This window comes from Pararge aegeria, chromosome 11 (genome assembly GCF_905163445.1).
Source record: "Pararge aegeria chromosome 11, ilParAegt1.1, whole genome shotgun sequence".
Taxonomy (NCBI): Eukaryota; Metazoa; Arthropoda; class Insecta; order Lepidoptera; family Nymphalidae; genus Pararge; species Pararge aegeria.
Genome location: NC_053190.1, coordinates 11,823,167 through 11,850,617, shown reverse-complemented (window position 1 = coordinate 11,850,617; position 27,451 = coordinate 11,823,167). Strand labels below are relative to the sequence as shown.

At 33.9% G+C, this 27,451-nt stretch overlaps 1 protein-coding gene across 1 annotated transcript in view; it reads left to right on the top strand.

Annotated features, from left to right (window-relative positions):
• Positions 1-1,808: 1,808 nt before the first annotated feature.
• Positions 1,809-27,451, top strand: part of LOC120627264 (ATP-binding cassette sub-family G member 1-like) — a 55,862-nt gene continuing 30,219 nt past the window's right edge. Inside the window, exons 1-2 of the mRNA XM_039895183.1 lie at positions 1,809-1,959; positions 8,637-9,132. Coding sequence (XP_039751117.1) covers positions 8,988-9,132 — 145 coding nt within the window. The 5' untranslated portion in view covers positions 1,809-1,959; positions 8,637-8,987. The remainder of the gene's footprint in view (positions 1,960-8,636; positions 9,133-27,451) is intronic.

The window sequence follows — 27,451 nt, the reverse complement described above, 5'->3', positions numbered from 1 at the left end:
GTTGGATTCAAAGTAAGATAGAAAGTAAGATGCTTAAGTATTCCAAAATGATCCAACGCTATTGTTTAATCTATTACCTTTTGAAGTTCTTTACAGCGAAATAAGATATACTTATCGTTATTCTTTACCATATTTCTTACTAAATGGTTATCCACTGATCATTTTTGTGGACAGGAAGATATCATCGATCGCTCTAACGCTTTGCAATCAGGTTTTCTTAGGTATTTAATAAAATTAAAAATACTTCAATTAACTGCGTAACTAGTTTATAATCAACAAATAAAACTTTAATGATAATGTTACAATAAAACTTATAAGTAAACTAATTACTGTGAAGGTCATAGCCGCCTGGAATGGTGCCAAGAATATTGGCTGCATTACCGCGCTTAACAGCCAGGCTGATTCTTTGCGCAAAGTATAAGCCAGCCCTTAAGTCACCAGCAATACTTTTATTTTATGCAGCATAACATAATAACAAAAACATAGAATTGAAAATTGAAAAGTGTAGTGAGCGGCCATGCAATATTTTAGACCGCATTTTAGTTCTAAAATTGAATCCGGTTGGGTGACGGGTAACACTATGAATCCATTCGTCTGGCATGTACAAAAGTTTCTTGAAAGCGTTTCACGAACAACAGCGAAAACAGCGAAGTCTTCACAAAAATTAGTAAGAAGTTCTTCTAAAAAGAACGCGCTGAAAATTGGCTGAAATCACATAAAAAACGCTACCCATCTGAAAATAGAGCGTGACGCATTTCATAAAGCATCAACGGACGATCCAATTTGGTTGTGGCGACCGAGTAACACCACACTGGTCTTATATTTGTTTACAATGTGCCGTAAAATATATTTAAATATTTTACGCTCTTTAACGAAAAACTCTAGTTTTAAGTTTTAAGTCAACAAATATAAATGAAGGGAAGCCAACAACACTTGACAGACAATTACTGTATATGTTTAATATTCTATTATAAAATAATAGAGTTTTTTGTTGAAGAGCTCAACAAATTTAAATTTAAAATGTAATTGTATTTTGTAAAATGTATTAATGTAATTTAATTAATGTATTACGTAGGCATACTCTCGGGATAGCCATAATATGCCTGCTAACCAGAAGCGGCCGTATCGCATCATGTTCAAATTACGTTGGCGCAGCGAATTCCGACGACTAGCTTTGAATCGTAGTGTGATACCTTTTTTTATCACGCTTCCTATGGGAATTAATTGCCGAACTCGATTCACTACAAACAGACTGACTTGACGTTTCAAAAGTTCTTATAAATTAGGCCTACTTGAATTAAATAAATTTTGAATTTGAATTTGAATTGTAAGACCTAGTCTAGGGAGCTCGTGCAACAAATCGGCCGAGCATAGTCAGTAAGTTTAGTTTTAATATTATAATAATTTATAATGTAATCCTAAGACGAAAAAAAATTATATTAGTATGTATTAACATCTTTTCATTCTGCTCCCTGCTGTGACCCTAAATATAAATTGTGCAAGAATGATAAAACACATACAGGTCCGGTGGCAATAGTAGTCTTTTATGAGGGTACTGAATAAAAAAGCCGCCTTAATTTGAATACACAAATACTCAGTCACCGGTTTTTAAAATAAAACAATTAAATTATATATTTTTTTCAAGATAAAAGATGATTTTTTCTTCACAAGCCCTGTTAGAATTAATCGCAAAACAAATAACGTTTCAATCGGATGTCTTGTAGTCGGTTCGTCTATACGTTCTCTAATATGCATTGATACGGGACGGCTGTTGGATCAATACGAACAACTAAAAGGCGAATGCCGTTGCCAGCAGTTGTGTTTTGTGAAGCACGTGGTTCAGACGCTTGGTCTCAGCGTACAGTACGGACTGTATACAGACGCTTTCGCGCGTGTTTATTTGTATCCGTCCGTGAAAGTTATCAACCCGGATGAAATCATCATGATGCGGTCAAATAAGTTCGTAACAATTATTATAATAACTTTTGTTGAAATAAGAACTTACTTGAAAGATTCATTTGCGGTCCTATTTGAAATTAGAAGAACAGAATTTAGAACCGTTTTCACCTGTGCTTACGTGACTTCACTAAATTGGCCTTAAAATAATAAGTGGAACCTATAATCCTTATAAAGTAGCTATTAGTGGGGTTTTAAGTTCAAGGCATGTCTAAAACCCCTTCGTAGCTTCAGTAATAGACCAATGAATGTAGTTATAACCATCGATAGCCTCACTTTTATGCAATAAATACGTATGAACTGAAAATAGCCTGTGATAGGCTTATTTAAATAAATAATTTTTGATAAGATTTTAAAACAACGTAATATTTTTACAGTAGTTTTGACAATAAGTTTCTAATTGTGATTGGAAATAAATTTGCAAAGGAAAGACGTGATATGTCTCTTAAAATTTGAACCCGCTCTTAGCATTATGCTGTGCTGCTAAGAGGTACACTGAATATGGATTACCTTATGCATATTGTATTGACAGTAATCCTACATATTATATTATGATTTAACATAATCTTATCGAAGATTTTCCGTACCTACTGCTATAACTGGTCGTTTAATTTTCCGTGATAGGACTACTGCCGAAAGTATACAAACAATCTTTGAAATGAACGCAACGTCGTTGGTACTAATAACAATATAAATTACTTTACGAATCTTGCGATAATACACGTAAAACCAAGCTGATTCTGCGCATTCATATTGTTTAGTTAAAAATATTACAAAAATATGCTTTATTAATTACATAGATCCATGTGAAGATATTTTGTCACTTCTCTACAAAAATTTACATATATTTATTTATCTGCGCTACATAATTGAGCAAAATTATTAAATATTTTTGTTTTTACTGATAACTGCTGTTTAATGAAGAAACCGTAGTATACCTACTTCTTTTATTTAAAAGCGTATTATTAATTCTAAGACAAGCTGATATTAGATAAATAAAGATCAAAGGGTATTATATTTTATTTTAATTAGGTAAGTAGGTACACAGTGCAGTTAGATATTAAAAAACTATTTGACCCTTTATAGTAAAGATATATCTATCTCTTTTACTCATGTTAGATATACTACCGTAAGCAGAGTTATGTAATTTGATAAATAGTATTCTCTCATATTCCCCGACCTCAGGGTTCAAATACGGAGATTCAAACTGTGTTTGTACCTCAGCCAGGTTAGAATGCACTTGTGGATGAGTAAACTGACTCGTAAAGCATCCGATGGTGCAACAGGGGTTCACACCCTATAAAGTCGAGTTTTAGAATTAGGGTACAGGAATATATTTTTTGGGTATGCCATATAAGTGTTATTTCGATTTGTTACCAATTATGTGCTACCAATTATAGGCATACTTAGTCATTCTCTGACAACTCTTATAGTTTCTACTATTTTGCACGCATTACCTAATTGTGTGCTAAATTTTTCATTCCATTTGGTTTATGGCGGAAAGTTTTCATTTATGTATAAAAAGTAAGTGTGTATAAAAACTATGAAATTGCATAAGCCATTGTTTTAAAAAAATATCTACTAATAATAAAGTTGGTGTAACGGAGATAAACTTTTAATAATTTCTAATTTAATTAGGTATATAAAGAAACACATAATATAAAGAAAATAAGTAGAGTACGTACTCACTAGAATTTTTTGGTTAAACTTTTAAAAAATTGAAGAAAGTTATAGGGTATTTCACTGCACGCTACAATCCTTAGGAGCTGATCAAAAGCTTACTTTGAAATAACTACCTACTTTAATGTTATAATTTATTAATAACAAATAATGCAGCCATGTATATGAATTAGAAAGTCTAAAATGGAAAGAAGAAGACGTAAGTATTCGAACTGTGTATATTGGCAGTGATGACTTACGACTCTGGAACGTGGTCGCTCACTACGGACCTCAGAAGATGGCTGACAGTCACTAAGCGGGCGATGGAAAGAGCTATATTGGTAGTATCTCTAGGTGCTCAAATGCAGCAATGAGAAGGTCCTTATAAGAACTAGAGTTACCGAAATAGCTCAGCGAGCTTGGAACTCCCTACAAAAAACCTATGTCCAGCAGCATCATCAAATTCAATCGGCTGAAGTGATGATGTTGCAGATGAGCACTTTTCATATAAGACCACTTCAAAACTACTGAGTAAGTACTGACGGGTAAGTAATGACTTACCCGTCAGTACTTACTCAGTAGTTTTGAGCGATGCAAAACCAATTGAGCACGAAGAATGCAAGAAAGTCATCTCGCAGATTATATCGACAATGAATCGGCGAATTTCAAACAAGCCCCTTCCACTGATATGCACCGGCCAGACTCATAAGGGAAACATATTTCGAACTTTATTTTTCGATGGAAATTGGCGGGATAAATTTAAATTCGTTGCGTTGAAAAATTCGAAATGCATTAAAACCGCATTCTAGCTTCTACTTTTTTGAGTTTCTAATAACGATTTCGATTCAAATAATCGCAATATCATCGTAAAAACCGATTGCCCGGTATATTATTTATTATTAAGGACTGCGTGATACTATCGCGTGATATGCATGAGTAAGAAAAGTTGAAAACATATTCATTTTTTAGTTAATAATGTTCATGAGTCACTTTACACTTTTGAAATTAAGGAAGTGCGGTTATCGGTGTCAAAAATCTTATTTTAAAATTAACACTTGAAAATTGATAACGTTTTTAATGATTACACTGTTCATAGTGTCATTACATTAATGTGTCAAAGCTATCAATAAATAACAGTGAAGGAAAGTTTAAAAAAGAATAAAAAATGAGCCGTTTAGAAATTCATAATGATGATAATGTTTAAAGCTATCAGTCGAGCAAGAATCGATCAAGTCCTCGAACAATCAGCATTCGATCGATATTCGTCGATCTAATTTATGAAACACATGATGCGATCATAATATCACAATTTAGCATGGATACATCGTGATCAGAGATTGTCCTGGATAATTGTAGCTTTTTTTTTGCATCTTAGCGGCATGGGAAAGCTAATTCAATTGGCGGCATGTGTTCACGTTGTCAGGATGATAATTCAGCGACAAGAATCAGCGTGTCAAAGAGTTTTTATTTTATGTTAGTAATTTAAAAGCTCATATTGAAGTACCTATCAAACCAAAATACTCATAACGGACTTATTACCTATATTAACTTCAAAACAAAAAAAATAGAGAACACAAAGCAACTAAGAGTCCAGCGAACGATATCTTTGTTACATCTCGAAATAAAATTATCGTGAATAAAATTATGAAAAAGTCCTTAAATAAAAAAAAGGAAATAAAAGGGGACCCTTTTTACACGAGTTTGAGTTACGCTTGACCGGTTTTTTATTTTATTATCTGACAAAAACAAAAACTACTGATTGAAAATAATTACAAGTTTGATATTGGCTGATACTCGGTTATCCACCTCACAGATAAGGTTCAGAATCTTAACAAAAGTTTTGACCAAATTATAATGTTGTCTTTGTCTAGATTATATCATCTATAATAAATAATATGTATTATGCATATATCATCTTTATAAGTATAAATTTGCTACCTATTGTACGTACGTAGGTTTATGAAACATCACTTGGTAAACTTAACTTTATTAGTTCATAATTTTTTTATATTTAATATCACAAAAAGCTGATTATATTCTCTATAATAAATAATATGCATTATGCATTTATCATATGTAAACGTAGATACAAATTTGCGACCTACGGTACCTACGTGGGTTTATGAAACCTGATTAAGTAAACTTAATTTTATAAGTTCATATTTATTATTATCACAAAAAGCTGAACAAAGTAATGTTTTATTATAATTGTGTGAATTATAAACACAATGGTACATTGCAATTAGGAAGTTTAACACTAGATTGTTTAAATATCAGAGTATTTCGACCGCCATTGTCGACTCCCGCAGACGTTTCATTAGTAGATAACTCTTAATTAGAAAGATAGAAAACCGAAGCGCCATGAGCAAAATACGCGTAAGTAAAGACGAAATATCACAAGGTTTGTGAAGGAAGTAGTATAGCATTAGGAGGAAGTTTTATGAAGAAGAGAGTTCTAGGTGCTTGAAATGACAGTTTATGTGACATACCTTAACGCGGTAAAAATGATGCTTAAATAAACAAACGTCAAATAAAAAAAAAAACTGCTTAAAGCATTTCATGTCACAGTAAAAAAACAATTACAAAATTATCACCAGCTATACAGCCATATCACTCTTTGTAAGTTTATAATGTGTTTTTAAAATGTAGGTTTAAAAAAAATGCCACTACTCATTTCATTAGTATCTCAAGTTTTCCATTACAAGATTGCCTTTGTTCAGTAATTAATTTTGATATTTCAGTCTGTGCTCTTAAATTGTTATCGCTTGATAGTTGCGCTATATTTAACAATAAACAAACATATTTACTATATAAAAAAGATTTACCGTCACGAAACACATAATTCAGTCGTGACTAAACTACACGTACGAATATAAATAATGGTGAACAATTTATTTGTACGAATACAATTAAATTAATATTTACATGGATATTATGTTATATTAAAATCAATTTCAATACTACTAATACTTACATCGTAACTCTGGAACTCAGTTTTTCGGACTACTTACTGGTCGCAATTTTTTTACCAAAACCCCAAAATTTCTACAACAAATGTGTCATAACACTAAGTCATCGAACGTTTTAAACCAAACGACACATATATATGATTGGAAAATTAACTTTGCAAAAAATTCTTATTTATTTATAAAACACGCAGAAACTTTTTACCCTACATCACACATATTTATTTCAAAACTAAGTTTCGAGATTTATAATGCATATTTTATCAAAAAGATGTTAGAAAATAAATTTACTTACATTTTGTAAATTACCCTACTGACAGAATTTTATTGAAAAAAAGGAATGCAAAATATGACTTTTATGTAAATAATAATAAGAATGTATAATATAATATATTATACTTGGTGCAATGAACTGACAGACTTTAGATATATCAAATATTAATTAAACAATCAAAATAAAAATTAATTGAATTAAAACTAAATTTATTTTTTCTTTAAAATATTTGTTTTATAAATATAACCAAAAATAAACTATGTAAAACGAAATAAAATCTAAAAAGTCTCCGAAACCACCGCAGCGAGGCACGGTTCCTAAGATGCTGGCAGCATTGCCCCTTTGGATGGCCAAACTATTTTTCATTAAAATATTTTTCGAATTAGCTTAAATATTAATCAAACCTGTAACTATTTATATATGATAAAGCGAGAAAATTTATACCTACACAAAAATATCTCGTGGCGTGCATCGGATTACTATATAAATACACGTAGTGCGCTGATTAAACTGCGCCAAAATGGCACCAATTCCGCTCATGCCCGTGTACGTGAAAGTGCTCATAGCGGGACCGGACGGATATTATAAAAAATATTGAAATAATGGTTGTAGCGGCATGCGGAGATGCGCTTGAGAGCTCACAGGTGATTGGTCGATTAAGACCCATGACAGACACTCCCATGTCATTTCTCCAAATTATCTTGGTCCACTGCTATGGACAGCCATAGTCTAATACACTGACGAAAATCTTCGCCCTTCATTTTTATAGTCGTGTAAAATTGACTGATAAATTTTAGCTGATGATCTCACCGAGGTGTATCATTGCTATTTGCTGGTCTATTAAGTCCAAAAGTAAGTGGCTATGGCCTATCGTAGTCTAGCGCAAATGTAATAATAAAAGTGGAATATTGTTAAAAATTACATGAGTCTGGTATGCATTTTGTTTTATTATTGAATTAAAACGTATGTTTATATATATAATAAACGATGAAAATGGTTCAGAATGAGTAATTGGTATTATTTGGTTAATTCCAAATAGTTTTAGGAGGTAATGTAAGATGACGATACTTACTGTAAATAAAAACCAGTTGGATTAATTGTAAGCTTCTTCTTAGACCAAGGTGCACTTGCAATCCTGCCATTTAAGTTTGGAGTTTACGAAAGCAGGTATAACTATTTATGTCCTGGCCTGCGGTTCAGACTTTAAACTCTACTCATCCAGCGATTTCCTACTTTTCCGGCCTTTTTGGTACTATTATAATTTTAAAACGATACTGTTTTTATCATTCCGTAACCCTCCTCACTGCCCTAATATGGGTTGGCGAGTGTAAATGATTTTTAATACATGTGATTATTACCAGGACCGAAGGCTGAAAGTAAAACCCTATTCAAGTTTTCCACTCTGAGGTTTTCGACCCAATCTAGGAATTGACACAACTCCTCATGATCTGTAATGCGTAAGCGACGCTGCAGTTATAATTTATTTAATATATAGATTAGAGTATAGATTCAACCCTATTTTTTTAATATTTCACTAAACATATTAATTGAGATCGTGATAGTGTGAAAGAATTCCAAGTACCCGATATTATCTCCAAAGTTCACCTACAGAAAAGTATCGAATGTCCGCGTAGAAAACAACATAAACTAATTAAAATGCATTAACTCGCCACGCGTTTGCATAAGAGTTCATTAGAACAGTCCAGTTACAACTAATAAAAATGTTATAGATAGTGGTTATATGTTTATGTTTACATCAATTAATTTCTCTTTATTTGCAGATCCGGTAAAACAAATGAATCTACATATTGAACCCCGCCGAGGAGCTTGACCTAGAAGACACTTGATCAAAATAAATGTAAACAAAAACGTGGAATAGGAAGAGCGCAAAGATAAGAAACTCATAAACACACTAGATTAGTGCTGTCGTACCTACGTTGGTGAACACTAGAAAGTATTATTTTATAATCAGAACTGTTTAACAAAACTTTCCTACTAGTGCCGACCTGATACGAATAAAAAGGTAAACATTGTCAGAACAACATTACATCGGACACTCAGATTCGGTGAAGACGCTCGCACCTTCAAGTGTACTAAAATAATTAGAAGTGTGTGATAAAAAGTGATTAACAATGACGCCAGGAGTCAAGGGTGATCAGTGTATGGAACTTAGCAACAATAATGTGATACCATTGTTACCGCGTGCTACTGTGCATTTGGAATTCAAAGATGTTACCTGTTCAGTTAACACGTTCGACATTAGCAAGTTTCGTTTCGGTAAGTTATTTTTTTTAAGAAATCATAATATCACTCGCTTCAACGGTGAAGGAAAACATCGTGAGGAAACTTGCATGCCTGAGAGGATGGATCGGCATTGGGACTCCACTCCATACTAAGCCTTCTTATGGTGGGAGGGCACCCTGTAATGGGTCGATATGATTTTGGTGATGAAGTTATTTGTACTTAAATCAAATAAATAATAGCTTGTACGGGTAAGTACTACCGCCATGCTTATTTTTGCTGCTGATCAGCATTGTTGCCATGCTGTGCTCCGGTCTGAAGGGCGAGGTCCGTATAAGAAGGAATTTTGCAAAGTATAGTGCTTCTATTCAATATAAATTTTAATTTTAATAGCTCCAAATATATTTTGAAAATATTAACCAATAAATGGGAAAATCTCTTTATGGAGCACTGGATTGGTACACACACGAAGCGCTCAAGAGGGTACTTACCTTAGTTAAGAGATTCCAAATTATTTATTATTTATAGGTTTGAGTTTATAATATAGTAAATAAGATAATTGTTATTGTTGTAGCTATGGATTTTTATCTGAATTAAAAGTAATTATTATTATTATTAATATTAATTACGTCTAAAAACCTTTTCGGTCGACTCTAACACTGGTTAACTCAAAATGCATTATTCCGTCTAAAATTATTTTTGCCGTACCCTAAACTGAACCCAGCACCTCTTCGTGGTCTAACACGCTAACCACTAGACTAACGCGGTAGTTAAGCGAGGCAGTGATTGCCGAGGTGAAATCTCGGGTAACTACGTTTATGTTTTTCCTTAGGGCAAAATAACCAGGTATTTTGCTAGTGGTCAACAAGATCAAAGGTCCAAAGTTGTATGCCATGGAGTTTTAATATAAAACGATCGTTTCACATTGTTCAGTCTAAATAAAATGCTTACATTTCGTATTTGTAAGAATCGATTAACTACCTACTTATTATGCTGAGGTATATTTTTTCATTGTTCCATTTATTAAATGGTCTTACTCATCGTGCCAGAAACGCTAAATCACCAAAATTAAAGATATAACAACCGTTTATAAATACTTTTATTTTTTGGCTTCAAAATTACCTTCATGGCTGTTTTGTGCGACTTTCTCCCTATGGTTAAAATCTAGAACGATTTCGTTAATTCCGAATGAACGATTCCGATTATGATGTAGAGAAGATAGTTTGTTTTAGGAATAAAGAATTAAAAAGTCTTTTCCTTGTGAAGACCATTAAAATCTTCGGCATAGTTTGAAAATATATAATACAACACAATCGCTGTACAATATGGCATCGAAGCAAACGCGGTTTAATTTAAAACAATTGGTTCAATTGTTTTGATGACCATCACGATGGAATTCCTGCCATGATATTCTTGAGCCTGCCTTTTATCAGATTGGTCGGTCTAGGCTCTCCTATGAGAACGTGTCGATGGTCGGTAATAGAAATGGATAAGTCTTGGAGTTTTAAGGTATACCCTGTATCCCCGATTTGCTTGAAGGCACGGAGTCTAGAGATAGAAGTGGTTACAGAAGAGGGTCTATCTGGGTTGATCCCACTGGTTTATTAACGATACGGTTGCGTTTCCGTGACTAAAACACCAGGCGATGAGTTTGAACACCGATGGGTTTTAGCCTAGATGAGAATCTTAGGTTTCAGTTGGTAAGAGTCCGATATTACCCACAACGCGTCACCGTGCTGTGGTTGTATCCTTAAGGGATTCCCTACGCAAAAAAAATAGAAAATGGCTGCGCTCAGCCATGGGATAAAATTAAAGCCTGGGGGTGATGATGATATTAAGCACAAAGTCATTCTTTGTAACAGAATGACTACGTGCTTAACCGTTTTACAGGTAAATCTAACAATTATTAATTCGGTTAGCTATATCGACTGTAATATAACTATACTGTAGCCAAACGCGGCTTAGCGGGACCAAAACTGTTAGGTTGATGGACTTCGCCTAGATTTAAATGGAATTGAATCTTGAAAAAGACGAGAAAAACTTAATCGATTTAGCAAAAAATCCTGCATTTACGTAAGCTATGTGTATATTTTAATAGTTCAAACTGTTTTGATTTTTTGACTATAAAAGATGTAATATGAATTTCTATATTTCATCGTAAGTCATCTTTAAACGATCAATTCTTGTATTTATATAATTGTAATCTCGGAATCGGCTCCAACGATTTTCATGAAATTTAGTATACAGGGGGTTTCGGGGGCGATAAATCGATCTAGCTAGGATTCATTTTTAGAAAATGTTATTTTATTTGTGTTTTCCGGTAATAACCAACGAAGTTGCACGGGTCAGCTTGTCTTAGATAGAATGACTAAAGGTATATTCTAAATAAAACACTTCAGTTATCTTAATATCTGGCTCAACCATCATAATATACTGGGATAAAATATTAATGACAAATTCATGGTTGACACTTAAATTTTAAGATATTTTATGATAAGTACCATTAATAAGGCTGAATCCTTTCTGGGTTTGCGTAGGATTTTCACGACCCAGGACTGTCGTTACAGAATTGTCAGTAAATGAAAACCGAAATATTACTTCACAGGATTTAGAGATACATTATGTACTGTTTCTGAAACTTATCTGCAAAACTAAGAACCTAACAGTTTTTGAGTAAACCACTGCCAAAGTTTTTACTGAAGGAAACGAGATACAGCCCTAAAATCACATTAACTTCATTAGGTACGCGTCGCGTAGCGTAGGTACTGTGTGCGTGTCGGCCTTTTATCTTCAATAGGGTTGTCATAAGTAAACACTTAGAATGTTTTGAATTTATAATAAACTAGCTGTTGCCCGCGACTTCGTCTGCGTTTGATTTTGTTTTTAAAGTATTCAGTATCGCTAAGCTTTAAATGAGTATAGTAGTATATATATATATATATATATATATATATAACTTGAAATAAAATAAAATGGCGACTATAATTAAAGATCTAAGCTATCCTATCTCTTAAGTTGGACCAGACTGCTCACGGTGTACCAATTTAATTTTAAATCGTTTGTGTAGTTTAGGAGTCCATCGCGGACAAACATCGTGACAGGAGATTTATATATATTAAGATTGTTTGTATGGAAATAGAAATATGCTCCTTTTGATTTAATATTTTTACAGGGTGATTCTTTATGAAGTATACTTATGCATCCTTCAACATTATTTCGTAATTCCGTTGTCGGTCGTTGTTTAATAGTTGAAATAATATCTACATGGAAATCTTACTTCTCTAATAGCCTCATTTCTTACCATAACACGCGTAATACGCCTAATGTGGTAATTAGGTTGGTATTTAATATTATAATGTGTTAAAATTAACAGCGTGCGTTTAGTTGTATATTTAACGGCGGTGGCAGTTAGGTAAACACAGCTATGATGAATATAATAAACACCAACGTTGGTATACATTTGTGTGCAAATAAAATCTGCGTAAATATTCTACTTACAGTTTGCTATAGTGCTGAATTAAGGTCAAGGAACTGTCGTTCTAAGATAAAGGTGAACATAGACTTAAGTGCGGGACACTAAACGCCCAAAAATTACACCTACTAGAATGTTGGTAATGGAAGATAGGTTACATAATGGCCGAGCGAATTTTTCAACAAAAAAAGACCGACTTCGATAACAAATCAAATTCAAATTCAAAATTTCTTTGTTCATGTAGGCCTATCACAGGCGAAATGAAGCGTTCATACAAATATGTTTACATAATTGTTAGGGGATGGTGATAACTTCGTTCGCCAACTTAAACCTAAAGCTACGAGGGTTCCAAACGCGCCCTGATCTAAGAAGAGCCCACAACAAACTTAGCCGAATAATTTTTCTTTTTGTTATAACCATCTTACAGTAAATTTATATTAAGTTATGAATTTAGAGCAATTCACACCAAAGCTTTTTTATTGTTAAGGTAATCCTTAACATTACAATAGGATTTATCTATAAACTTACGTTTTATATAAACTTTGAAGATATTGAGAGACATCTCAAAGATTTGATTCGGTAATTTGTTATAAAATATTATACAATTGCACTTAAATGAATTAGCAATTCTATGTAGCCTAGTAAACTGCACAACGCTTTTATTTTTGCTTCTAATATTTATATTGTTACAGTGAAATTTTGTACCAACTAACAAATAAATACATTTTTGTTCAAATCAAGCTTGAATATTTTGTGTTTCAGACAAACTGAATACGTCTGCGTAACTCTTTCGAGGGTACAGGCGTAATGTTATATTGTGTGATTGCGTAAACAATGCATATTTCTACGAAAGCTGTACGCAGTTGAATTGCTGTCATTTTTTTAAGAGTTCCGTTGTCTTTCTCCGGTGCTCTTCATCATATCTATATGAAATTTAAATGGGACCATTTTGGAATAAACCCCTTTCGAACAAAAAACTATTTAGCAATCGTCCATAAAAGAAGAATAATGCCAGACATACATTAAAACAAAAAAACAACCTCTCTTTGAAGGAAGTAGGTTAAAAATGAAAACCGACATGGGATCACTTTGTTGTCTGTCTATTCTATCGATACGTTATGGCCTTTTTTATCAGTAACGGCTTGAGGTACAAGTACAAGTAAATTGGTTTTTTTTTTATAGAAATTTGAAAAAGTTCCTAACCATTTTTAGCCGACTTCAAAAAGGAGGAGGTTCTCAATTCGTCATAATCATTCTTTTTTAATGTATCGGGTAACACCTGATTACTCGAAGACGTCTGAACCGATTTGAAAAATTCTTTATTTTTCTTAATTTTTTTGTTTTAAAGGGCATACTTTCCAGGTGGTCGAGCTCTTATTAAAAATCAACAATAATGTAACCCAAAGTAGCAAATTTTTGCCTATAAAGTTCATTATTTGGCGTGCGCTGAGAAAATTATTGATGATAGATAAAAAATATGTACTACATTATTAAAGTATTCATTATTAACTACAAAAAAAGTCCCCAGGGAATATATCTAACTGAAATATTTAGGTCACAGGTTAGTAGCGTTTGTGTTCTAAAATTTATTGAGATCGCCGGTAGAAACAAGTATTTTTTGCTTTTTAGTTCCTGGGCGTATGTTAAAGTCGGTTTTTTTTTAGTTTATTAAAACCACATTATATTATTATTAAAAATAACTATACTAATATTTAGCCTACAACGTAGGCTATCGTTTTATTTAACATAAAATATACATTTTATTAGGGAACTCGGAGTGGTATAGAATTAAATTCAAACCATTTATTACTGTTATGGTAACACGGTTGTGAAATATAAGAACTTGTTTTGTTTGCACTAAGCATCAAATTTTTTTTTTTTGTTTTTTTGGTCTGTAAGTGTATATATAATAGTTAGATGGTAAAATGTAAGTTCTTACCTATTTATATACGTAATTTATAACTACTAGGAATAGTAAGAATAGTGTGTATCCATCTTTACATTTGTGTATATTGCAGCACGTGTTTTTCAGTCAATAGTTTTATTTGCTTAAATACTAACAGTATATGTATGGGATTACAGTTAGACTACTATGCCACATATAATATGTTTGAACACTCAAGGGTACACCGGGTGAGTTATAGAGACGGGCAACTTAGGACAGCTACCAGACAAGATTTTCGTTTAAATAAATAAATATAATACGACAACTCACACATTGCCATCTAGCCCCAAAGTAAGCTTTGCTTGTCTTATGGGTACTAAAATAATTGATGAATATTTTTATTAATAATATACATACCGAAATGCTTATAATATACAGATAAACACCCAGATACTGAAAAACATTTATGTTCATCACACAAACATTTTCCTATTGTGGGTATCGAACCCACCTTGGACGCCTTGGACTCAGAAAGGTCGCTGCCCACTACGTCTGTCGGCAAAGAAATATCGATAAAATATCCAAAAAATAATAAAATCTGTACTTGCAAAGAATAAATTCAAATTCAAATTCAAAATTTCTCTATTCATGTCGGCCTATCACAGGCACTTATAAAGCGAAAATATAAATCTGAACAAATCATTTTTGTAAAAATCTAATTGCATAGGTACACTACACACTAGTATAACGAATGCAAAAGTGTCTGTCTCTAACGCTCTTTTAAGGAATTTAGCATTTGCATGTGTATTCTGGAGTTTTTGTTTTCATTGTCTGAAATTTTTAAGGCAGTAGCCGCGAGCAACTTTTATAACAAATTATTATTATTATTATTATATATTATTTTATATAACAACTTTTCTGCATTGTTATTGTCGAATAAGTACGTATTATACATAATAATGATTCATTTCTGTTTATTGTTACAGTTTAATACCTAATTACTTCACTAAAATGCTAGTCACTGCGGCTGACATCACATCTGCTCATATACAAATAAATATAACCATTAATTATGTTCCCGTTCTGATTACTCACACAGCGCGCATATTTTCCCATGATGCAATATTGTATGTACGCCGGAAATTTATATGGTTCAGCGTTATACCTAGGAAACTACTACTTATTTCAAACTGCATCTCAGTTCCATATACCTATATCATATAGTTGTATGTATATAGGATTTACAAAGGTATATCTAGTTTAATTTATGCATATGTATTTTTTTTTACCAAGAAAATACTCTGGATACACTTGTATTTGTTTATAAACAACATTTGCAGCTAACTTTCACGTGAATTATTTTTTCGGGGCAACCTATGATAAAGTCTTCATTAGAATGGTATAATAATAAATATAAATAATGGTAATGGTAAACTGTAAGGACAGTTTTATTATGATCCATAAAAAAAGCGTAAATAGCGTCTCAAATAACGTTTAAATAAAATATAGTTTTAATTAAAGATAAGGCTATTGTGAATCAAACATAACTGTTGTCTGTTAGTGATTATATGTTTGGTTTTCTTTATTTATTTATTTATTTAAACTCTTTGTACACCACTACACAGTTAGGAAAATAAAGGACGCATTGAGAGAAACACAAAGACTGGAGAAGAATAAAAAAGGCGGTCTTATCGCTTAACTATAATTCTCTAAGACATAATTTCTATATACCCCCTTAAAGTTCAACCAAAGTTTACCATGTAAATGTATTTTTCGGTGACTTAGTTGCTTGTACTATTTGTTCTACTTACAAAAAGCTTAATGTGGTAGAATGAAATCCTCTGTAAAAAAATTACCTAAAAGATGGTGTAAATTGCATCAAAATCTGTGGTGTGGTTTGGGAGGTGTTAGCGGATAAACAGACAAGAGGAGAGCGACTTTGTTTTATACTGTACTTATATGTAGAGAAGAGAAAATAAGTTATTGTATTCGGTCTGCTGCTCTACGTAAAACCTTCATAAATCTAATGATTGACCATCATCGCCATCCTCATATTATAATGCTACACAGCTTGAGGTAGGCATCATTTCTCACACAAAAGGAAGATATATATATAGCTTAGAGCCTTCCCGCTCCTCCTATGTGGGATTTAACAATCATTCCCACATATTAAAGATCCAACCCAGAATCTCGTAACAGTTTCATGCTATAATGGCTAGCAAGCAAAACGAGGTCACTTTAAACGTTTTTATTCTAAATTATTATTGTAGCTGCTTTGTTAAGTTAATAAAAATCATACTACCACGAAAACATCGTTATCAGTTAAATCGTAAAATTGAATCACATCCTCATATCATGCATAACATACCCACATACCCACTTTATTGCAAACATTTCGTAGATGTTCAAGGTTTGTAATTAACACAACTGAATCCGTTTCTTTATTGCGTAGCATTGCATGTTATAATTGCATATTAGTTATTACTTATTACCTTCATCGGTATTTACGAATAACACGCAAAACAAAAATCTAAACTAAATATTACTTTAGCTTGATACGCTCAGTTTTACTGTAACCAATTTCAGCTACGGTGGTCAATCTCCAGAGATTTTCCAACTACAGGGGGCACAAGAGTAGTTAATAATAATAATAAATAAATATACTAAAACAATACACACATCGCCACCTAGCCCCAAAGTAAGCGTGTGCTTGTGTTATGGTAACTCAGATGACTGATGAACATTTTTTATGAATAATTTCATGTATATAAATACTTATAATATCCATATAAACACCCAGACACTGAAAATCATTCATGTTCATCACTCTAACATTTGCCACTTGTGGGAGTCGAACCTACGGCCTTGGACACAGAAAGCATTGTCGCTGCCCACGGCGCCAACCAGCCCTCAAAATCAATTGTAAGCGGGTACAGGTGAACTCTATAATCCTCACTCTCAAAGTCCGATGGGATGGCTCAGACAGCTTAACGCTAAACGTGCTATCCGAGGCATGGGGGTGAATCCGAAAATTTACAGACTCCGAGATGGTACTTAAAATTTCTTGATAGAAAACTCACTACTATTTAATTGGCCCCACCCGGGGATCGTACCCAAGTTTCGTGATCTCCAGTCGAACATGCTCACCACTATACCACCAATAGCTAAGTAATAATCATATTAATAACTTATCACTTTTTGTGACCGAGCGAGGTCTCAGGGTTTGTGAGTTTTAGGCGAAATTGCAAGTACCATATACGCTTTTTTTCCTTACAACGTAAGGTCTTATTTTACCATTAGTTAAACCTACAACTTGGGGCCACAGTCCAATGTTTTTAAGATTCTGTAGTTTAAACGTACGGAATTTAGAACTACGTCGTGACAGTCAGTCCTTAAATCCACGTCGACCGTTCTTAGTCTGTATTTCTATATACAGTATATATTCGTATATATACTTCAAAATTTATTATTTTAAAATTTATTCATTATAACATAATTATTCTATAATGTTTATCTGTCTTTGTTAATACAATAAATTTTGAAATGCCTATTAACATTTATCCTATCCTTGCATACACTGGTCCTTTTTTTGACAAAAAAAGAAAAAAAAATCCGACAGGATTTAAACCTGCGTACTCTAGCCATCGCGGCCTGCGCGCTTTACCGCCCAGCTACGGCTCTCATACGACCTGATTATATGCCTTTATTTATATAAAATATCTTTTGATGATGTTTGACATAATAACATATATATTTTTTTTTATTCTTTATTTATTTGGGACTTTTCTTAACAATAAGAATGTCAGCCCCTTCGTTCCATAATAATTAATACCCTACCTGTCGACTTTCGTGTATTTATTGTTGTTATTTATCGTGTACTGATTTTCAACAGAATTACTTATTGTGTTTTGAATTTAAAAGACACGTAACTAATAACTCGTAATTCTACGTATAGATAACCACAACATTTGTATTGTACCTACCTACTGTGTACTTATCTATTTATTTATTAATGAACCAACGCAAAATATATTTTTCCAGGGAAATAACTAAAATTAAAAACTTAAATGAATATTTACAATAAATATAAGCCGTCTAACTGTTCACTTATGGGTATGGTACCCAAAATGCTGGCACTATTGCCCCTTTGAATGCGAGACTTAGCCGATCACGAGACGTAAGGACCAATTTTCGGGACACGATGTTAAAAAAATGTTTCGTGTCCGAAGACCATGGAGCCAGAGTCTCAAACGCAAGCGCCGCATAAACATAGTCATTACAAATAACGGAGTATTTACGGCGCTTAAGCATTTGAGTAGATTCGGCAGCTGCTGCGGCGCTTCCAAAAATGACAAATGTAATAAAATCACGAGGGCTCATCCATTCTCCGTAACGTTTCAAAAATCTTAATAGTATACATATACCCATTGTAGGGTTTAGGTTAACATACCTAACAATTAGTTCACGTAACAGCAGATGAGCTTGATAAAGCAACATTCGTTTTTTTTTTCCTAACTTCAAAGGTTTATTTATTTTTTATTTATTTGTACACCACAATGAAGTTAGGAAAATAAAAAAACAAAAGAAATACAAAGACAGAAGTAGAATACAAAAGGCGGCCTTATCGCTAAGTAGCGATCTCTGCCAGGCAACCTTTGGATTAGGACAAGATGAGAGAGAGCGGACAAGTGGTGTAAAATTATTATAAACGTACATTCAAATAGCTAAATACAAATACATAAACAAAATTGCACAAATAAGAAAAGTATAATAAATAAATATAAAATAATAAACTAATATATACTCAATCATACATATATGAACATATAGATAATAAAAATAAACATAATCAAGGTATAATAAATATCGTCATTATTGTGCAAGATAATATGCTTTCACCGCGTTTTTAAATGTTTCAAGCGATTTTGCCTCACGTATATTTAGTGGGAGCGCATTCCGCAACTCAATAGCTTGCACTGTAAACGAGAGTTTATAGAACTTCGTCTTGTGAAAAAGCATGTGAAGTGTCAGCATACGACATGATCTCAAATCAGCAGGCAATCCTACAAAATCAAATTTTTCCTTCAAGTACGAAGGTGTTTTAGGATTAAATAACACACAGTACAGAAGTGAAAGGACATGCATATGTTGTCTGGCTTTAGTGATAAGACCGCCTTTGCACGCTCTATTTTATTTTTATTATTTTAAGTTTCTTCTGTATTTGTGTTTAATTTATATAAAATGTGTGTGTGCAATAAAGACTTAAAACAAACAAAACAACATCTGATGTTACTGCTGGCGCAGGAAATTTTTTTTTTGATATGGTGGGATGTAAGGAAGGGTCAATTTAGAAACACCTAGAACGTACCCACCACTGGAACGTAAACGCACTCTGGCCTACAAACTTACTGCCGCCTTGCATCTATATGTACTTGATTCCGGTAGTCATTCAACTTTATCTTGTGAAAGTCGTTGGTTACGTCTGCAGTTAGAATTCCTGCGGACTTATTCACTTACCAATAATTGATTGCATAGTCTAAAAAGAAATCAAATAGAATATCAACTCTTTTAGTCTAGCTACTAAATTATAGTGCCTACAGTTTGGATTAAAACCAGATGTTTAGGAATAAACCATTGTGCTTATGTTTATCTATTGGGTTTTGACGGCGCAGTAGGCAGCGACCCTGCTTTCTGAGTCCAAAGCCGTGGGTTCGATTCCCACACCTGGAAAATGATTGTGTGATGAACATAAATGTTTTTCACTGCCTGGGTGTTTATCTCTATGTTATAAGTATTTATGTGTATTATTAATAAAAATATTCATCAGTCATCTATGTACCCACAACACTAGCTACGCTTACTTCGGGGCTAGATGGCGCTGTGTGTATTGTAGAAATATATTTATTTATTCTATTTATTAACTTAGTACTTATTTTATAAAAAACCTAGTAATTTATGAAATTATAAAGAGGAATTTTACTCTTTGGCAATCTTATTTTATTTTTACGGCTATATTTAACTAGCTTTTGCTCGCGTAAATTTTTATTTTCTTACAAATTTCAAAACTTTTATTTTGACCCCTTAGAGGATGTATTTTCAAAAATCCTTTCCGCGCTGACACTTAGTTATCTAGTATTTATAAGCCCTAAGTGCCTAACAATCCGCACTTTGCCAGCGTGGCAGACTGCGGCCTTAACCTTCGAGGGCTGATGATGATGATGATCTGTATGCTAAATTTTAGCCCAATCCGTCTATCGGTTTCAGTGATGCGTTGAAAGCCATTCAGTCAGTCAGTCACCTTTTCCTTTGGTTTCAGTGATGCGTTGAAAGCCATTCAGTCAGTCAGTCACCTTTTCCTTTTTAAACAGATTTTAAACAGATGCAGGACGTTAAATCTTTTTGTAACTTTGTTAACGTATATGTATTCACTCGGCAATACTTCTCATTCATAAATAGAATTACTGTGATTATTTTTCCGACCCAAATATCGACCAATAGAATTGCACCATTCGACGTCACGTGGTACAACCTACATGGTATTATACTGATAATTTTTTGAAAATTTTCTCTGGTAGTTGCTATATATAAACAATTGTATTTATAATTGCACTAGCCTGAATCTTAATTAAATGTTGTTTTATTCATTATGACATTCTTATTTGTTAACTGTACATTTCGTCTCATGGTGCAATTCTATTGGCCGACATTTGGGACGGAAAAATAATCCCCCGAATACCACACGAGCTTCAAAATTATCTGGCATTTCCCTCAAGGTTCCCTGCAAACAAATAAAGTCGTCAAGTTTTTAAAAACTTGAATCCTTCATTTGTTTGCAACGAACCTATCGGGAAATACCCGATAATTTTGAAGCTCTTGTGGTATTATAAGTGACAAACTATCGCACTGGTAACAAAATACATGACAAATAGAGTTAGTTCGATAAAACGTTATCAGCACCTAATCGGTCGGCTGCTATTGTTATTCATGCAACACAATGTGGAATTTTTATGCGAAATCTCCCTCCACTCGGGAAGCGTTCTTCGAAAAGCGTGAACTTTTGAATGGTTTTTGAATGGTAAAGGATATGATGCCAATACTGATTAGATTGATTCCATCCTGCACTTGCCATTTTTGGTGCAACCGTTGCATCAGGGCCCTTTTAGTTACATTGTACGCTTGTTAATACAGTACTATATAAACTGCCTCGTTAATTAAGTGGTCAGCAACTTTAACTACGGACCATGCGGTTCTGGGTTCGATTCTCGGGTCGGAGGAAGAATAACTATTGGATTTTTCTATAAGAAAAATCGCATTATAAACCCCGAGCCTCGGAGAGTACCTTGGTCCCGATTCATCTTCACGACACGGGTCTCCTCCTACAATGAGAAGAAATTAAGGCCGTAGTCAGCCACGTCGTTAAAGCCCGTCAACCCACATTGGCGCAGCGTAGTGGGTCTATGCTCAATCTCATTAAGTGGATGCTTGTTAATTACTTGTACCGTGCACATCAAAGGTACCAAATTGTATCAATAAAGAAAAAGACTGAAAATTAAATGAACATTACTTCCGCGTGTCTAATTTTGATTGGTTTATGTGATTAAAATAATACTTAGTAATTAGTTATCTGATAACCTACCTCGTTGGTCTCGTGGTTAGCATGTGCAACTACTTAGCAGGAGATCCTGGGTACGAATTCCGGGGTTGGGCATAAAATTATATAACATATTGTGTATTTTCTAATAAAGGAATTACAGTACAAGCCCGGAGTTAGGAAATTAATGGTGTCAACCGTGCCTTGAAAAGCACGTACAGTCATCGGTCCCGGTTATTATAATTTACTTGAGTAAAAATTTGTATTCATCCTAGGTGTTCTTAATTTTTTTTCACTTATTGATTTCATCGAAACTGTCTGATCTTCGCATAAGACATTTTAAAGTATTTTCAAAGTGGTGAAAGTGCCCTAAATTACGTTAAGCATTTACCAACTCAGACACGTCACACTTGTAGGCACATGCAACAAAAGTGACTTTAAGTGTTATTTGCGTGTTATTTGATTATTCTAAACATGACTCATTTTCAATTGACAGTTGGTCAACTTTTTATTTTTAATAGACACGCAAAATCGAATGCCAATAGACAGAAAATAAGTTATTCCAAATTTATTTTATTTGGGTATAGATGCCTTAGAATTATTCTAGGTGCAATGAAATCCTCCCCCACTAATGCTTTGCAGGTAGAATGCGTTGACCCTCCTCTATCCATCCGTCGACAATATCTATGTGACCGCTTTATCAGCAAGATGTTACAGCTGTCATCCCATCCTCTTTGGCACCGACTAAGCCAACTATCACACGCACCTTGCTCCCGTAACTCGTCTTCCTACTTGCTAGATAGTTTCCTAAAGTATACCAGCCTTCCTAATCCCCTGACATCTTTCACAATCAACCCACTATATTCAACCCCATTTAAAGCATTAATATACAACCCTTCCATCATCACAGATCTAGGTCTGAGTAAAGGATCCCCAGATACCAATATCAAACTACAAAAGCATATTAGTCAAAATTGGTCAAATCATCTTATTATATATACTGATGCTTCAAAGCTGTCTCCAGAAGGTTGTGTTGGTGCTGCATGTTGGGTTCCTGTTTACAGAATTGTTTTAAAATTTAAATGCCCTCCCGAGTCTTCTGTGTTTACCGGAGAGGCCATTGCTCTTTTGGAAGCAATCCTGTTTGCACTGTCCCATAACGTACAACAGACGGTTATTCTGACTGACTCTTTAAGCTGTTTAATGTCTATTAAAGAAAACCCCTTTCGCAGCAAATCACGATTTCCCATTATCTTAAAAATCCGGAAGGCTCTGCTCTCTTGCAATCAAAAAGGACTATTCATCTTACTGGTTTGGATTCCAAGCCACTCAGGTATTCCAGGAAACGAGACTGCTGACTCATGTGCCAAAACAGCTGTTGAGTCAGGTTCTCTAGATCATTTTAAAAATTCATCGCATGACCTATGTACTCTTGCCAAAACATATATGGAAACAGCCTGGAAAATTTTTTGGAATGATTCCAAATTGGTTAAGGGTAAGTTTTACGCTACCATCCAACAAAACATACCAAGACAACCCTGGTTTTGTCACTCTCGGAGTACAAATCGCTGGACTTCATCCACAATTTCCCGATTGCGTCTTGGTCATGCTAGCACACCTGTACATCTGGCCAAACTCCGGATAAGGGACAACTCCATCTGTGAGTGTGGCTTGGATGAGGGCACTATAACTCATATTATTTTTAACTGTCCCAAACTTACCTATCCCCTCTATGACGTTCTTCCTCCCAAAGTCCCCCGTCCTTTGAGTGTTAAATGTTTTTTAATGTTTGTTTTCAGTCCTTATTGTAGATTTTTATGTAAATATATAGTAAGTAATAAAATTAAAGTGTAATGTACAAAAAATATCCGTGTTAGATATATATGCATGTGTTGTCTGTGCTGCCTTAGGTTAAAGAGCTAACTAGCTAATAACAACTATTTCTTGGTACAAATTCAAAATTAACTTTTCATTAGTTTCACCGATCAATCTCCTTCGTGCCTTCTTCATCTACAAGACATTGGCGAAGTACCTTGTGCCCAGTTGGCACAGACAAAAGCCATAAACAAGAATTGAATTGAATTGAATTTTATTTGGAGACAATGACGTATAAAACAATAGAACCTGTAAACTGGGATATCCTATGACTAGGAATCTATAAGAATAGATTTAGAAAATACTTATTAATATTCATGAATGACAAACGAAAAATAACCTCCGCCCCTAGACCGAAGAAAAAAGTTTACCTACGTCATGATAATATTTGTTCTTCTATCTTACGTGATAAATGGCCATAGTTACTTTTCTTTTATAATTCAAATTAGTTTGCTTATCATTTCCTTACTAATATTATAAATGTGAATGTAGGGATGTTTGTTACGCTTTCACGTAAAAAGTACTGATACGATCGTCGTGAAACTTTGTACACATATTTTTGGAGGTATAAGAAGTAACATTGGATACTTTTTATTTAAAAAAAAAACTAATATGTTTACCAAAAAATAAAAATGGTTTTATTCTTCTGTCACTTATAACAGCCAATATCAACACTATTTAAATTTTTGAGGATCTGATCCTTGGCCTGTGTCCGTACTTGGTTGGCCTGGACCGTCCGCTGTACGTCAATTTTTGAGTTTATACTGAACTCGATTTTTTTTTTTCATTTGTGTCTGTCTGTCTGTATCATGGCTGCGCATCACGGTGAAACTACTAAATGAAATCGAATTAAACTTTGCACGACTTTCGCCAATATTAGAGGCAGAGAACAGAACTCCTCAGCAGCAACCTATTGATTTAATGTTTAACGTTTTTTTATTATGAACACACATACGACATATTATACGTGACGTGAAATGGTAGGATTTTTTTAGGTTAAAGTTCTGCATAGGGACGAATCAACTAAGAGTATGATTTTGACTCTTAGTTTAACGATAACTTAGTTCTAAGTAATAGAAGCTGAAGTACGCTAAATTCTCTTTGAAACCTCCAAATTTGCTCATCCATCCATTTACTGACTTCAGGTGATGTTGATTAACTAGCTCAAAGTCTCAGCTTGCAGCAACTTGTTTAGTATCGTCTGTCCAATTCCTCATTTATGATCTGATCAGGTAGAGACAATCCCAGCATCGCACTCTAGTGACTCTTTTGCCCGTTGTCACTAAAAACGGACAAGGCAATGCCTTAGTAACTAACTTTGTATTAAAGAAGATTTCAAGGCATACATTTACCTTTCACCAATCAATTTTCACTAGGCAACTCAAATAACCTTACTCGTCTTGCCACAAGGTTTGTTATTTTGTTTTATCATGTTATTAAAATAACCGAATTTTTATTTTGTTCACCAGTCAGCTGTCAGTTTACGAGTCCCCTAAACTTTACGATCCGTCGAATCGGTGTCGTAACTTTAGACATCAGCTAACGTCTTTAGACATCACATAAGAGTTCGTGAAACTGCTTTTCTCTAAGAATCACCTATATATCATATACTTAACAAAAGAATCGCCTTAATAAGATGAATAGTAATCTATTAGGTCTAGTGACAACGGGCTTCTTATGAGGCCCATGCGAAGTTTTATATATTTAAATATATATATATATATATATATATATATATGTATATATTATAAATACGTATATTTCTATGTACACACTATCTGGATGATTGGAAATATGACAGTATCTATCTATATAATACAAGTTATGGGTGCGTCGAACTTTCGCCAGATGTCGACTTGTGCAAATGATTTCATCTCACTTGTAATCAATCTCTAGCCTTACTATACGAAATAATATTATAAAACCGATGTTGTTTTTAGTCGGATTGGCGTGATTTTTTAAATTCTCTTGTTCGGAAAATGACTTTATCCCAGAAAAAATGCATGTCTTCTGTATTCTAAAATTTATGTATAGTTCTAAAGAGATATTCTGTATACCCTTTCATGCTAAGAAGATACAATCAATGAATTTTTGGATGAAGATGGTATACCATACCGAGTTCTAAGTGTACAAAAAATTTACATTTACATTAACATTTTTTTTTACCTTGGTATCTAACGCAGGATAATTTGTATTTCGAAATATTATAAATGTGAATGTGCAATTTTTTCCTTCCTTCACGCTCTAACTAAGCAACCAATCTTCTTTTTTGGCATAAAGTATTTTGAAAGGTTCTCACGGGATTTGAAAAAACCGTACTAATAAACGTGGATGAAGAACGAGGCTAGTTTATCACTATATTATGTAACTGCATTGGCTTCAAAAAAAGTGAGTTTTGTTTGCCTTTGCGTTTAAATATTTATAATATTCATCATCATCATCGTCATATAAACCTATCACCAGCCCGCTACTGGGCACGAGTAACCACAATGAGAAGGGGTAAAGGCCGTAGACAAACACGCTCGCCCAATGCGGATTTGTGGACTCCACACACATTTGAGAACATTATGGAGAACACTCAGACCGTCGAAGCAAGTGATATTTTAATTGCCCAAAACACACATTACCTAGAAAAGTTAGAGGTGCTTGCTGGGATTCGAATTCGACCCCCTGTAAGTGGTCGAAGTCCTACACACTATTGCTTCATTTCATAATATTATTATCGAATCACAATTACTATTACGCACTTCTATACTAGGTACAGTCTCTTCCTGGATCCGCCACTACTTGCGACTAAAGAATAACTAATACGAGGTTCAAGGATGGCCAATACTCTGATTTTAAGTTCGTTCACTCTTGCTTGTTGATTAACATACAACTTATAGCGAGTACTGATGTAGTTTCAAGGTTACTACGTATTATCGTCCGAAGGAAATAAATGTATTAAAAGATCGGTCAGGACTGACCCTTCATATAGTGCGATTTTTCTAACGGGATCGGAAAATTGGGAAAATTATTTTTTACTAGGTTAACGCAGGTCATCGTAATCATCATCTCATTTCATTACCATTACCGACCTACTACAGAGCACAGTTCTCCTCCCACAATGAGAAGGGGTTAAGGCCGTAGCCCACCACGCTGGCCCATGGCCCAGTGCGGATTGTTGGACTCCATTCACCTCTGAGAGCATATAGAACTCTCAATCATGCAGGTTTCACGATGCTCTCTTGTTTTAAAACGCACATAACTTAGAGAAGTATGAGATGTGTGTTAGGATTCGAACTCAGCCCTTCGAAGGTTAAGTCGAGATCCTACCCAATGCTCAATCACAGCTTCTATCTTTTAACTTAAAATTAACGGCAAATATGTTTGTCTGTAGGCATCCTACAGGCCACAGGAGATTTAAACGCATTGAAAACATTTTTTTATCAATATAAACGAAACAGCGTTTCTATTACTAACATAATTATTCGGTACGGTTAGAAAATTATATTATTAGATATTGATTATAAATAATTATAAAACAGTTTCT